The sequence below is a fragment of the Mauremys mutica genome, chromosome 1 (genome assembly GCF_020497125.1).
Source record: "Mauremys mutica isolate MM-2020 ecotype Southern chromosome 1, ASM2049712v1, whole genome shotgun sequence".
Taxonomy (NCBI): Eukaryota; Metazoa; Chordata; order Testudines; family Geoemydidae; genus Mauremys; species Mauremys mutica.
Genome location: NC_059072.1, coordinates 302,057,877 through 302,073,062, shown reverse-complemented (window position 1 = coordinate 302,073,062; position 15,186 = coordinate 302,057,877). Strand labels below are relative to the sequence as shown.

Sequence of the window (15,186 nt, the reverse complement as noted above, 5' to 3'; positions counted from 1 at the left end):
GGATCATGCACTATAATCCAATTAACTACCCTTTTGGGGAAATGTGGAGAGCAAGAGGGAGCTATAGTCAGATCCCAACAGGGCTAGCAGACAGAAAACAATTTGGTGGATTCCTGGTTGCATGAAAATGTAGAACTCCATGGTAAAAAAAAATTCATGGCATATTTGAAGTGCTAAATTCAATTATGCATAACTGCAGAGTCCACCAGGACCCTAACTGAGATTAGCATAACAATTCATACCTCTCGGACCTATTGATTCAGGCAGGAATCACTGCACTGGTTCACAACCTGTTCTCATTTTCAGGGATCTCTCTACAACAATAAGGGCTAAAACTGTAATAAAAGGATAATAAAGGAAGGGTAGCCAAAGCCCCCTAAAACTGACTGGACATCCAACCTGAGAACCGCAACAAGTAAGTTAATATAGTTCAACGATCCTTTCTAAACTACCAGTTTCATAAATTCAGCTTTAAAACTTATTAAAAAATGTACAATAGAATGGAAAGACTACTATGCCTTGTATGTCAATAATAGTATCAAGCTCTTTGAGGGCAGGGACTGTCTTTTTGTTCTGTTTGTACAGCCCCTAACACAATCTGTTCCTGGTCTATGACTAGGGCTCCTAGATGGTACGATAATACAAATACGAAATGAAAGGTCTCCAGTGACAGCTCATGTCATTCCAGAACACCCGGTTCAGCAAAACTCAAACTTCAGAAAACCAGGAAACTCAGTGAAGGTATATGCCTGTGTAACCTTGACAGTGCCCCCCCTGCAGCTAGCGATAGCTACTGGCAATTATCCACAAGCACTGCAGCTTCATTCAGTGTGTGAGTTGTAGCTGTTCTGAATGGTTTGAATGTTGGAGACTGTAGGTGGGGCAGGTTGGTAGAGGTGTATTTGTGAGCTAAGCAAATGAAGATTAGTTTGAGGAGTGTCTCAGAGCTGCGATTGCGATACGAGGGGATCAGGATCTGCTCCCACCCCAGGTGTAAGAGGAAAAGAAAGAGTAGCATGTGAACAATGAGGAGCTAGTCTGCATCATTTTGTTGCAAAATTGGGTAAGTTGACTCAGTACCAAAGCATGGGAAGGTGCTTCTGGGGGAGTCTCTGACCATGGGAATTGTCAGCAATGAGATGGGATGTGAGCACAGTCTGTTTACTGATGGGTAAGGTGAAATACAGGTTTAGATGGTACCCTGTGAGTAAGTGTGAAGTAGCTGCTAAATTTCACAAGTGTGGTATACTGTCAGAAGAGCAGACTAAGCGTAGGCAGGTGCAGATAGTTCCTTCCTTGTACAATGAAAAGACAGAGTGAGAGTATGTGTATTATGGGTGTTTTGGGTCATTGCTTACAAATGGCAGAGTTAAGGTTACATAAGTGTGTACCTTAACTCTGTATTTCCCAGTTTTCTTAAGCCTGAGTTTTGCTGAACTCAAAATTCTGAAAAGACACAAGCTGTCACATGCCTTAATTTTACGTTAATGTTTTTCGCCATTTTATTTCCTAAGGTGTTGGGGGTTTTTTTTAAACAGAAAGAAAATGTGTTTGTAGGAATTAGTGATCATTGTAGCATGCAGGCCAGGTGGGAATACTCATCCTGGTCCTATATCCTTCTCCTTTCCACCTTACTCCTGTGGGAATTCCACACCAAAAAATTAAAAATGCTGCGCATAATATTTTATAATTCTGCAAATTTTTCCATATTTTATTTGTCAAAATAACACTATATAATCATGACAGTTTCAATTATTTTGGTAATTTATTTCAAAATACCTGTCAGCAAGTATGTCTAACAATACAGAAAAAAATTCCCCCAGGAATAGAGAGTTAAAGAAACCCCTATGACAACCCAGTTCCTGTTCCTCTGACTCCCCTCCCACCCCCAAGAGCGCAGCCACAGGGTGCTCCCACCCTCAGACCAGACATCTGCACCTCTCCATCGCAGAGCCCAGTTGCGGACACTACCACCCCCCAGCCCAGCCACCCGCACCCGCTACTCCCCAGAGCCCAGGGATTCAGAGGGAGAAACAGCTTGCTGCTGGGTCCCAGGCTTTGTTGTATGGAGTTTCCTGCACACCGCCTCCTTCCTTCAGGATTTCCTGAGAACTGTAGCAACCGGGAACCCGCCAGCTCCCTCCCCTTCCCTCTCCCCCTCTGGCCAGCAGTGTCTTCTATTTGCGAGCTGTGTTCTGCCGAGTCCAGCAGCCCCTAGTGGCAGCCAGCAGCTCTGCAGCCCACTTTGAGGGAGAGGAGGAAATTCTGTGCAAATTCTGCATTGCTCAGTGGTACAGAATTCCCCCAGGAGTAACCTCTCAGCCCCACCAACCAGCCCTGTCCCTTCCAGTCCAGCTGCCCTCCAATCTGACCCCCACCAAACAATTTTGTTCCCACTTCCTCTCACCCCACAAAGGGGGCGGGGATGGAGCATGTCCCTGGCAGTGAATCCAGGTTTCCCCTTAGACATGGCCTTGGAATCTCTATGGATGATGAGAGAACCCAAAGACTCTTCATAGCCACCACAATTTTCTGAAAAGAAGCTGTATTCTGTCCCTGCTTGGCCAGTCTGCGTTTCCCCTCACATCACTCCCATATTCTTGGTAAATGAGTGATTCTTGGCAGCACACAGCTCTACACAGGAATCTGCAGCCATAAGAGCCTGAGGGAGGTATCAAGTGGCCCATTCATCTCAATGTGATGGTCTCATGAATGAGAACACTTCAAGGAGATGAATGGAGCAATTCACGTCTCAGACCTATTGTTCTAGGCTGTATTCATGTCAGTGGGTGTTCTCATCCCCCCTCATGGTGCTGGAGAGCTTCTGACATGCATCAAGCGTGCCTGTTCTTAGTGCCTCACCCTAGTTTCAGCCATGGGGATGTATACACTGCAATTAATCACTCATGGCTAGCCCATGCCAGCTGACACAGGTTCAGGCTAAGAGGCTGTTTAATTGCAGTTAGACATTCGGGCTCGGACTGGAGCCCAGGCTCCAGGACTTTGTAAGGCGGGACGGTCTCAGAGTTCAGGCTCCAGCCCAAATGTCTACACCACAATTAAACAGTCACTTAGCATGAGCCCCGTGATCCCAAATCAGCTGGCATAGGGCAGCCGCAGGTTTTTAATTGCAGTGTAGACATATCCACTGTGTTCTTTGTGCATGCTTTGAGCTTACCCATTCTAAGCTGTTTTGACTACCTGACCTCTAAACTGCACCCCTGTTGTGAGCTCAAATGAAAAAAGTATGTGAAAGATCATAAGATGTTACAATAACCATGAAAAACTGTCAAGTTGTTTACAATGTTGAAAGTTGTAACAAGTGCAAGAGAACAAGACAATGAAGCTAGATTAGCCTAAACCAAGGACTGTTCAAATTATGCTTGGTCAAAACAGAAGACATGGAACCAGAAGCAAATAGACCAAAATTGGTGTGACGGGTATTAAATCTAATTGGTGGACAACATAATAAGGGGGAATCAATTACATTGACCCTTTTTTCCCTTTTGGGGTTTCTTGAAAAAGAGACTTTGAAAAAGGATCAGTTCAGTTCTCCTTCTCATCTCCCATCCCATCCTGCATCCCTCAGCTTATCCGCCAAACCACCAGCACTGCAATTCATCTCAGCTCATCATGGGCTCATCTAAAAGGACCTCCTTCTTGAAAGGAAAGCTGGCTGGCCAGCCTTGATCTTGTACAAGGAACTTTGTTTTCACCTGCAAGGTGGGTGAGGTAGTATCTTTTATTGGACCAACTTCTGTTGGTGAAAGAGACAAACTTTCGACAAGCTTCAGAGAGCTCTGTGTAGCTCAAAAACTTGTCTCTCCCACTAGCCAAAGTTGGCCCAATAAAAGATATTACCTCACCTTGTCTCTCTAATATCCTGGGACCAGCACAGCTACAACACATTATACAATCCTCTGCCCATCAGTGGGATATCTAATTGACTGCACTGCAAAAGCACATACGACTCTGTATTGTTTTCTCTTCCCTTGTTGTGTTATTTTCTACCCCCACTATCTCTATCCTCTCTCTCACTCTCTTGGCTTTTCATCAAATCCTGAAGTCAACTCTGCTCTATTCATCCAAGCCTGCCTTGTGTAAGAAGAAAAGATATAATCAGATGACATCCCTGACCAGATTGTAAGCCAATGTCCAAGCAGCAAGTATTGTGGTTGACTTGTCAGCCAAAGCACCAGCTCGTAACTAACCAGCAATCCAGTGTTCCAAAAACACCCAAAAAAGCCTTATTTCACATCTCTTTTCTATGCTGTCTCTCCATCTTGTCTATCTAGAACAGAATAAGTCAATGTCCTCTATGCATCAGGACAGAATAAAAATACCTTTTTCCTTTTCATCAAAGAAAGGTTGCTCTGAAAATTAGAGACTCTCATATTTTGCCTCCAAAAAGACTTTAAAGGTTTTGACTATGTTTGTTTTGCATAATCACTCAACCACAGTTTCAATATAAATGCCTGTTTTAATTTCTTGTTCTTTCTTATGTTTAATCAATAAACTTTTAATTTGAACTAATGCTTTTGGGTGTTTGCCATGTAGCGGAATAAAACCAAGGCCTCTGTTTAACTTACCTATCTGTTTAATGTTGACAGTCAAAGAGTTTATAAAGAGCTTTAATTCTTTAGGCCTTTGAGATCAATACTACAGCTTCCCTCCCAGTGGGGAAGGGCTTACCCCAGATCCTGGCACACACCAAAGGAGGCAGGGAGTAGAGCTCAGACACCCCATGTGGGCAGGGACACCCCCAGATCCTCACATGAGATGGGGAAAGGAGAGGAGCTCAGACCCACCCACCCACCATGGCTCCATGGCTCATATGAGGGGGGCACATGGAAGGAGGTCAGACCCCCCTAGATGAGCAAGGGGTCCCTCAGATCTTGCCACAAACACCCCAGGGGGGAAAGAGAGGGAGGCTCATACCCCCAAAGAAGCATGGCCTCCTCCATATCCCAGGTCACACGAGGGGGCAGGGAGAGGGACCTAGACTCCCCCACCCTGATGAACAGGGACAGGGACTCCCAAGACCATGGTGCACACAGAGAGAATCAGGGAGTGGGGCTCAGACACCTCTGAGAGCAGGAACCCTAGATCTCAGCTCACATGGAGCGGGGAGAGAGAGGGGCTCAGACCTTCCCCCGCCACTCCCTCCGATCCTGACATGCACAGAGAGAAGGAATGAATGTGGAGCTGACAGGCTTCCCAACCCTCTCATATCCCCTACTACCTATCCCCATTTATCCCCCTCACCCTGATGCAGCCACAAATCCTTCTCACCCCTATCACCTCCACTACTCCACCCCATAAAATGCCTTTATCCTGCCAGCAAGCATTCACATATATATTTTATTAAAATATTTAGATTATATTTATTTATAAAATAAAAACAAAACCCTAACAGAGACAGAATTTAGCGATATGCCACCAAACCTTTTAAACATTCATGCCCAAGTTGTGACTAGAATGGACATTGCCCGGGGTGGGTCAGGTTCAAAGGACTATTGTATATTTCCTTGAACATCCAGTTCATGTGCAACTTTGAAGGCCAACAATTCTGTTAATTCTTCTGTCCACACATGCTCAGTGTAATCCAGTAGGCATGCAAAGACGTCTGTCAACATTTGAATTCAATTTCCCCCAAAGGGCTGGTCGATGTCATGCCCTCTGTTGGGGGTAACTCTGAGTATGTGAAACTGTGATGCAATGATTGGAGCCCTGGTTGATCTCTATCTGTGAGCAAAACCAGGTTGCTAGAATCCGTCAACTTTTAGAAAAGCTGTTTTTTTCAGGAGCTATATTTTGCAAACTCATTGGTCAGAACCCTGCACCACCATGAGACACACCAAATTTCAAGGCTATCTAAGTAACTGTGTAGATTTTAGAGCACCCTTAGAAAAAAATCTAGTTTTAAACAGAAAGAAAATCATTGAGGAAAGACTTCTGATATTCCCCAATCTAAAATGATTTATTTTAAAAAAGCATGTAAGATTATTAAAGCTGCTAAACATCATACCCTAAATGAAACAACAACAAAAAAAACTGTTATAAATACCCTCCATAACAAATGGAGGACAGATTTTATTTTTCCAAAAGCACTGCCCAGCAGAAGTTCACGTGAACTTGAGCATAAACCAGTCAAGAACCCAGGGTGGAATTAATTTTTGTGGCTATGTCTTATTACAACATCCTTAATATAAATGTCACAAAATAAGGTTTTATTGTAAACAACATATTTATGTTTTCTTTTGTGGTAGGAAATTGTATACTAATATGAATACTCCCAAATAAAATATTTAGGTTTGCTAAATAAGGTAATAATCATCTAACAATTGCAATTTTTCTGAAAATCTCCTAGATTTCAGAAGAACTACAGAAAACATGAAGCAAGAGGTAAATCCACTATGTCCTTTGTTTAAGTTACTCAGTTTCCCAGATTTACAAATGTACCAAAGCAAAAGCAATCTGAAAACTACTTGCCTCCTTAAATCTTTAGCCTACTAAGATAAAACAAAAAAGGAAAGTTTACCAGACTTGTCAGCTTATTTTCTTCAATCTAACTCTCAAGATTCAGATCACAAAGAATTGGGGTTTTTTAAAAAGAACAAAATAGCTGTTTACCTTTTTCACTGACACTTTAGGCTTTGTTTGACTGCTTCGGGCTCTGGTATAAGTATCCATGGTTTAATTGATCTTAGTAGTCATGGAAGAAAGTCAGCTCAAACAGACCTACAGAAAAACATTCATCACATCATTATTTTGTGCTTCCCATTTACCTAGCATATATTTAGAAAACTAATTTTGATGAAACAAGCAATGAACCCACAATTTTGTGACAAAAGATATCTTAAAACTGAAAAAGTTTTAAAAAATTTCAGCCATGCAGAGGTTGCCTTTTAGATACTGCCCTTTAAAGTTTACATTTAGTTTCTTTTAAAGAAAAAATGTTTCAAAATCTTATAATTAAAACCAATATACTTCCCTCTAGTCAATAGTGAGTGGGACAAGTTCCTTTCTGAGCAGTGCCTGGAGAAAATTACATACACTTTATTTTTAACATTTCACTTTGTTGTCACTGAATGGCAATGAAACTTACCAGAACTGTGTCACTGTCATTATTGGTGCCAAATAATTACAATTTAACTATCTGTGTACACATACTCAACATATCTATATTCAAATACACACCGGAGAACATAAGGAAATTTTTGATTGTGCATTCTGCACACATCTTTATTAAATCAAAACCATTTTTTCCAAACCAACCAAAGACTTTAGTCCTCAATAATGAGAGGGATGAGGTTTTGGAGAAGCCTCTCAATAAGAGCTGTGGGGCAAACAACTTAGTTAGTTTTGAGAGAGAGTTGGACTGTATGAGAGTGTGATTGTATGATGGAGTTGCTTAGGATGATAGGGGACAGGGCTCAACAACCAAGGGACTCACTTCCGGTTTATGTCTTAACGTTCCTAAATGCTCATACTTCAAGGTTTCAGCCAGTCACGTGCCAGAGTCAAGAAGGGATTTCTCCACCCACCTCCAATGTATTCTGGAAGGTTTTTTTAAATCTCCCTCCTCTGACGCATCAGGGATGGTCACAGCTGGAGATGGGTGACTGGACAGAGACGGTGAGGGTTCTGAGGTGTCATCAAGCACTCTCTCTCTCAGGTACTTGGCTGGCTGGTTCCAACTCACATGCTAAGGGTCTAACTGATCGCCACAGGTGGGGTCAGGAAGGAATTTTCCCTCAGGTCAGATTGGCAGTGACCATGGGTTTGTGGAGCTGGTTGGGGTTTTTTTGTTTGTTTGTTTTTTTGGCCTTCTTCAGCAGCATGTGATTATCTGGGCATATCTCACTTAATCATTTCACTGCCGGAGCAGGGCTTCTGCCACGGGTGCACCTTGGTCCCTCCTATTTTCTGTCTGTGGCACATAATAGTCTAATACAGTGTTTCTCAAAGGCAGGCCGCCGCTTGTTCAGAGAAAGCCCCTGGCGGTCTGGGACGGTTTGTTTACCTGCCGCATCTGCAGGTTCAGCCAATCGCGGCCCCCACTGGCCGCAGTTCACCGCTCCAAGCCAATGGGGCCTGCGGAAAGGGCGACCAGCACATCCCTTGGCCCACGCTGCTTCCCGCAGCCCCGACTGGCCTGGAGCAGCAAACCGCGGCCAGTGGGAGCCGCAATCAGCCAAACCTGCAGACGCGGCAGGTAAACAAACCAGCCCAGACCGCCAGGGGCTTACCCTGACCAAGAAGCAGACCGGCTTTGAGAAGCACTGGTCTAATATACTGTGGGCTGTAGTACTTTGATCTAATTTTTGTTGTTGGGTTTTGTGTGCAGGTACTGGATGGTGTTGAAGCACTATGATATAGAGGGAGATCAGACTAGATGATCTGGTAGCCTTCACTATGACAACATTATGTCCATGTCAAGTTTCAAACCACAGCTTTTTTACAGTAGCATTATCTAAAGAGGTGTATACAGATTTTGAATTAAAAATTGAAGATTTTTTCCCCAAATCTAAAACAACTAAAGGAATTTTCCTCAAAGTTTCTGGAAAGAATTTCACCTTTAGGCAGGGACCAAGCATGAAAAACTTCAATCTCATTATCGAACAGTTCAGAAAGTTATGAAAGGAGAGAGAAAACGTAAACTCTTTTGCAACCTTACACTATAACACCAAGTTTAACAATCCTGGATTGGCAATAGGGTTGACTAGAAAGTCTAGAAGGTCTTTTCCATCTCCAATTTCTAATGATTTTACAATGTCTAATGTGACCTCTATCACTTTAAAAAGCAGAGCTGGCAGCCTAGAAAAATTCTGCTCATGCATGGTAATTTTTTTTTTGGATAGGCCTATAAATTGCTTCCACTATAATCATAATCATGGTACAGTTGCGTGAACAGATTTTGTCCACGGATTGGTACATTTTCATGATAATTTTTAAAAGCTAGCTTTGATTTTAATTTTGTTATATTCTTTGTTATGTCACATCATCATACCTAAAGTCTGACATGAGGCAGATACCACACATAAAGTCTACTTCAGTTTCAGAGTGACACTATTTTCCATGACACAAGCAGCACAGAAAAAACAAATTTTCCATAATTACATATTTAAAATAAACAATTTAAATTACGAATATAAATGAGCTGGCCATTTTCAAATTATATGGTGATTTTCAATTAAACAATTGCATCTTTGCTTACTTGTAGGAAGAAAACCTAAAACATATTTTGTAGAAATGTCTGCTTAATACCATGTTTATAGTGTTTAGAAAAAGAAAGAAACTTCTGGTTATCAGTTTCAGATCATTTCTTTATGCCAAGGTTTGCTTGAAAACTTAGGTTCAAAGACTTTCAAACACAATCTTCTAAAACAAAAAACAAAATAAACCCAAATTAACAAACTATTTTCTATTTTCCTTTTATTTGCGGATTACACTACTATTATGGAATTGTCAAAATAGATCAATTGCATATTGAGAATAGCCATTTGTTTGTATATAACAGGGATCGGCAACCTTTGGCGCGTGGCGCATCAGGGAAATCCACTAGTGGGCCAGGACGGTTTGTTTACCTGCAGCGTCTGCAGGTTCGGCCGATCGCAGCGCCCACTGGCTGCAGTTCACAGTTCCAGGCCAGTGGGGGCTGTGGGAAGTGGCACGGGCCAAGGGATGTGTTGGCCATGGCTTCTTGCAGCCCCCATTAGCCAGTGAGAGCTGCGATCGGCCAAACCTGCAGACATGGCAGGTAAACAAACTGTCCCGGCCTGCCAGGGGGCTTACCCTGGCGAGCCATGTGCCAAAGGTTGCCAATCCCTGGTATATAAACCGAAAGCAGGGAGAGTCAGTGTTTTTGACAATAAGCAGTACATCTCTTAGAAAGACAACATACACCCACAGTACATTAAAACTGAGGATAAATACACTAAACACTTAAAAATCTTTAGTCTATAATTTGGACTTGACCATTCTGCTATTTAAAAAAATTAACAAAATTAAGTTAGAAAACTGTCTCCACTGCAACTGCAGTCTATATTTTTCATGCTTTATCACAAAATATAACATTTTAGGGCATGTTCTAGCTGCATAATTACTTGTGAGGAAATGTTAAATTTAGTTACTCTTCTTCTGCCTTCTTAGAATTTTAAAAATAATCTTTCTTTCGCCATTGTAAACACCAAGTCCTCATCTTTTCCTCCATGTTAATGACAGAGTCAAAATTAACATGGCTATTTTTGTTTATTTCCTGGTACTGTACACAGATGATAGCGTCACAATCATAAAAATAGTATAGTGTTCTTTATTCATAAACTGCTTTAGTTAAAAAAAACAACAAGCAAACAAAAAAAAGCTAACAATGTTAGGAACCATTGGGAAAGGAATAGATAATAAGACAAAGTATCATAATGCCACTATACAAATCTACCTTGAATACCGCGTGCAGTTCCCATCACCCCATCTCAAAAAAAGATATATTAGACTTGGAAAAGGTACACAGAAGGGCAACACAAATGATTAGGGTGATGGCTCAGCTTCCATCTGAGAGATTCAAGAATGGGACTATTCAGCTTGGAAAGAGATGACTAATGGGGGATATAAAAATCATAAATGGTGTGCAGAAAGTAAATAGGGAAGTATTATTTACCCTCTCTCATAACCCAAGAACCAAGGGTCACCCGATAAAATTAATAGGCAGCAGGTTTAAAACAAAAAAGGAAGTACTTCCTCACACAACAGACTATCAACCTGTTGAACTCATGGCCATGGGATATTGTGAAGGCCAAAAGTATAACTGGGCTCAAAAAAGAATTAGTTAAGTTCCTGGAGAATAGGTCCATCAATGACCATTAGCCAAAATAGTCAGGGATGAAACCCCATGCTGTGGGTGTCCCTAACACTCTGATTACCAGAAGCTGGAACTGGAAACAGAGGATGGTTGGCTTGATAATTGCCCTGTTCTGTTCATCCCCTCTGAAGCATCTGGTACCAGCCACTGTCAGAAGACAGGATACCAGGCTAGATGTACCACTGGTCTGACCAAGTATAGCCATCATGTTCTTATGCAGAAGAACCCTCAAAAAATACTTATTATTTTACAGTTTTCCTGAAGTAAAACGGTAGATGTAAGCAAAAGTAAATATGTTTTTCCTACTCTAAAATATACATTTTAAAACCATTTTAAGAAAAGTCAAATGTTTGCTTAAACTAAACAAACTCTACTTGATCCATCTGTGAAAACTTCATAATTACCATCAGAAATGTTGAGCGTGGGGTTGCTTCTGGATATGAAATTTTAGATTATCAAATAATTCTATTTTCTTTTGCTGTCCATCCACAGTAAGAGTAAGTAATATAATTAATTTTTTTCATCATCAAGTGAATGGACTTCTAAATTTTGTGTAGGACAGTGAAATTTCATAAGAAATTTACAAAGCTGATACAGCATGAATAGTTAGCAATATAATTAAGCATAAAAACAAGACATGAAAAATCCACTTGCCTACTCATTCACATTGACTGGAGACCTTCCCCTGACAAATGGGTCCAATGTCACAAATTTACATATAATTAAGGATCTCAAAACCAAGTTTCTATCTATTTCCATTTTTATAGTGTCCATTCCCATATCTAAGTGCTAATCCTTATAGTTCTGAAAGAATCTTTCAAATGTGAATAGATGCAATGCTGTCTTCTTGAATCTGAGATGGACAGCTCCAATGCCTCTCCTATACCACTCATATCTTTCCCAAGAAGCAGCAAGGTGAAATTAAGAAGACTAGGCATTTTTATTACACTTAAACTTTATTGTTTGTATTACAATAATACTGGAGAATTCCAGTCAGGATCCTAGTGTGGTGTACAGGTGTTACTCAGAACTTTTGGGCAGAAGTGAAATTGGCTGCTTGGGAAAGTTACCAGCAGCCATGAGGCAGACACCACAACGAACAGGATCAACTCACAAAAATGAAGTCTAGGAGAGTGAAATAGAAGACTCTCTCCCCCGGCAGCCAGGAGGCCCAGACCTGACAGGAGGGGGGAAAGGAACCAAAACTTATACAGCAGCCAAATCTGGGGGGTGGGAAGTGATTTCACATTTGCTCAGCATCCACTAACCAGAAGCTGATGTAAAGATTAAACAGGTGCTGGGGGAGGGGAGAGGACAGTCTCTGCTCAGACTCCCAACACCCTCGCACTTGCAGCAGCTGGAGGGGGTCCTGCCCCCCGGGCTCGCTGACGGGTCCCCCAAACTAGCCCGCCAGCCCCCGCTACGCTGGAAAGCCCCAGGGAGCGAGCCCAGCGCTGCTGCGACACGCACCCGGGCCAGCTCCCAGATCGGGGGCTTCTGCCGAGCGCTCCGCGCAGGGAGGCGGCACCGATGCTCCCCTTGCGGTGATGGGGAGAAGCGCCCCCGGATCCAGCCGTTAGCCCTGGCTCCCTCCCCGCACGCGACCCGGGAGCGAGGGACCAGGGACGGGACAGCGCCGCCGCTGCACCCAGCCCGGATCGTTCCCAGCCCCAAGCGCCTGCGCTGCCCGCCCGGGTCTGTCACGGGCAGCGGCCGGGGCCGGAGGCGCCTCGGGCGGGGTCTCGGGGCGGCGGAGGGGGGAGGGCCCTACCTGACTCCGCAGCGTCCGGCGCCCGCGGCCATGTCACACCCCCTCAGCAGCGCACAGCCGCGGGGCCCGCTCCGGCCGCCACAGCGCTCTCCGCTCCGCTCCGCCCCACCCCTCCACCGCTCTCGCGCGACTTCCAACCAACAGTCGCGAGGTTCGCCGGGCCGCGCTCTCGCGTACCGCGGCAGCGCGCACTAGAGCAGCAAAAGGTCATGTGAGAGTTGCCCTCGCCTCCTATTGGGCGAGGGGATAGCGCGAGTCCCCGTTCCGCCCCCGGACTGAGCGACAGAACGCAGCGGGACGGGAAGGGATGGGGGAGAGCGAGGTCGGCGCGCGCCTCCCAGCCCAGGCGCGGCCGAGACCAGTGGAGACGGTGGGGGCCGAGCCCGCGCGAGGGGAGCTGGGCACGTGCAGTGAGGCCGGCGCACGCGGGGGCGGGGCGGGGCGGGGCGGGGCGGGAGGATTCGCAGAAGCTGTGCAGAAGTGACAGCGCGCACCGTAAAAGGCCCCCCCTGAGACAGGCGTGGGCCTGAGCCTCGGGGTGGCCGGAGAAGGGGCACCCTAGTGCATCAGGCCTGGGGAGCAGGAGCATCCCTGCCACCAGTCAGGGGTGGTGCCAGGCCCCAGCACGCCAAGCCCGTGCTTGGGGCGGCAAGCCGCAGGGAGCGGCTTGCCTGCAGAGGGTCTGGTAGTCCCGCAGGCCCCAGCACGCCAAGCCCGTGCTTGGGGCGGTAAAATGCCTAGAGCCACCCCTGCCACCAGTAGGCTACCCCGCGCTCCGGTGACCAGTCAAGGTGGGGTCTGGTTAGCTGTTTCAGTCCCAATCTTCAGGCAGGTGGAAGTTTGTGTGGCACTAGATCCTGCTCCCAGTCAAATTAATTAGAAGGCTGCAAAAAATGGTCACAGGCCAGCAAAAGCCAACCACCAAAGCCAGCCAAACGCCGGTCTTCTAATAACCCCGTACCAGTGCACAGAGAACACTGAGACGCTCAAGGGCTTCACAAACAATAGGGCATTGAGAAGAGGGGACCTGTACTGACTCCCAACACAAACACCCTTCAGCTCTAGCCAGGCTTTTGATCTCTCTTCTCCCCTGGGCCCGCCCCCCTGAGTTTAGATGTCCTTAGGGGTAGGTAAGCGCAAAAGTTTAAAAACCCAACATCTTTTTGAGATTCTTCAGCTATGGCCTGCCCCAACTGGTACTGAACTCCATAGAAAAAGTCCTATTGATGTGAATGAAAGTTGTATCAGGCCCCTGCTACAGGGAGAATAGGAAGCAGACTTACCATAAACAGAATCATCTATGTCCAGGGACACTCAAACTGAGGTAATGACAGCACAGTCTCAACCCATTCTCTCAAATTTAGCCTGAGAACTTATTTCTTCATTCCTCCCCAACCGTTTGTTAAATCCAGTGCTGCAAGAGAGTCTCCAGCCTGTACTCCAAGTCTGATGACATATTCAAAGTTTACAGTCAATATCACTTGCAGGTTTTCATGCACTGTTACAATATAGCACTTAATTGTATATGCTGCAGGGGCTCTTGCCCTCTTTTCTTTTTGTGTGTGTATTTAAAATGGTGTTCCAGTTGGATTCATTTTTCATTTTATGGCAACATCTATTGATTTAATAAAAAGTTTATAGAGGCTCTCCTATCATTTTAGCAGCCTGTAAGCAGGAGCTGTCCCACAGACACAACATAAGCAGCAGCAGGAAGAAATGACACAAGGTAGAATAGTTGCTTAACAACTTTGAGCAGGATCCTCTGAGAATGCTCCAAAATGAAGGACTCCCCCCATAATCCCCAAAGGTTGGCTTAACCCACGTTCCTGAGACCAAAACAGCCTGAGAGGAGAAGGATCTACCGAACCAGGGGCCTGACCAACTACAGGCCCAAGACAGAGTATGGCTGGGGCTACCTGAACATGCACACTGCGCCTGAACAAGCAGTGGTTGAGAGAAAGAAGAGAACTGCTCGGTTGCTCTCAGCCACAAAGATGATATCTGTGGCTCCACTAGCCAGGAAAGAACCAACTGCTAGCCATGTGGCTTCCCTTGTACCAGGGGACCCCAAAGAGTGACCTCTCCATTTCACAGTGAGAGATACCCCACCTTCCTACCAAGCTCCAAGCACAAGGCTGAGTGTATGGATTTCCATACTTTTCCCTTTCATTCCTTATTCCCACCCATACCACTTCTAATTTCACTCTATCCTTTCCCTTTATAAAATGTTAGTTTCTTCTTACTGCTAGTTAGTCCTTCGTCATTTGGTATTTCTCAGTTGCATCATAATTACCACTCTAGAAGTCAGAGGCTACACATTCATATATTTACCCTACTACTACCACCACTTGCATCTTAACCTGTATAATCCAGGAAATCTAGCAAGTTAGGGGCTAAAATCTGTGCATTTGTTGAGGCTTGGAGTATAAAGAACCAGGAGCCCATTGATTCTAAGGAGGTCACAGTGGTGGGATAAACAAGCTCCACCACTCTTGAGGACTAAGGGGGAAGTCAGATACATTGGGAGTCATTTACATATTCTGTAAACTTCTCA

At 44.6% G+C, this 15,186-nt stretch overlaps 1 protein-coding gene and 1 long non-coding RNA gene across 2 annotated transcripts in view; one reads left to right on the top strand and one right to left on the bottom strand.

Annotated features, from left to right (window-relative positions):
* AKAP11 (A-kinase anchoring protein 11) overlaps positions 1-12,685 on the bottom strand; it is a 66,634-nt gene extending 53,949 nt beyond the window's left edge. Inside the window, exons 1-2 of the mRNA XM_045012726.1 lie at positions 12,633-12,685; positions 6,634-6,741 (exon numbers count right to left, since the gene is read on the bottom strand). Of these exons, the coding sequence (XP_044868661.1) occupies positions 6,634-6,693 (60 nt within the window). The 5' untranslated portion in view covers positions 6,694-6,741; positions 12,633-12,685. The remainder of the gene's footprint in view (positions 1-6,633; positions 6,742-12,632) is intronic.
* Positions 12,686-12,904: 219 nt separating this feature from the next.
* Positions 12,905-14,874, top strand: LOC123352410. Its single transcript, XR_006574171.1, has 2 exons — positions 12,905-13,002; positions 14,294-14,874. It is a non-coding gene; the product is annotated as an uncharacterized LOC123352410 (long non-coding RNA).
* Positions 14,875-15,186: the final 312 nt, after the last annotated feature.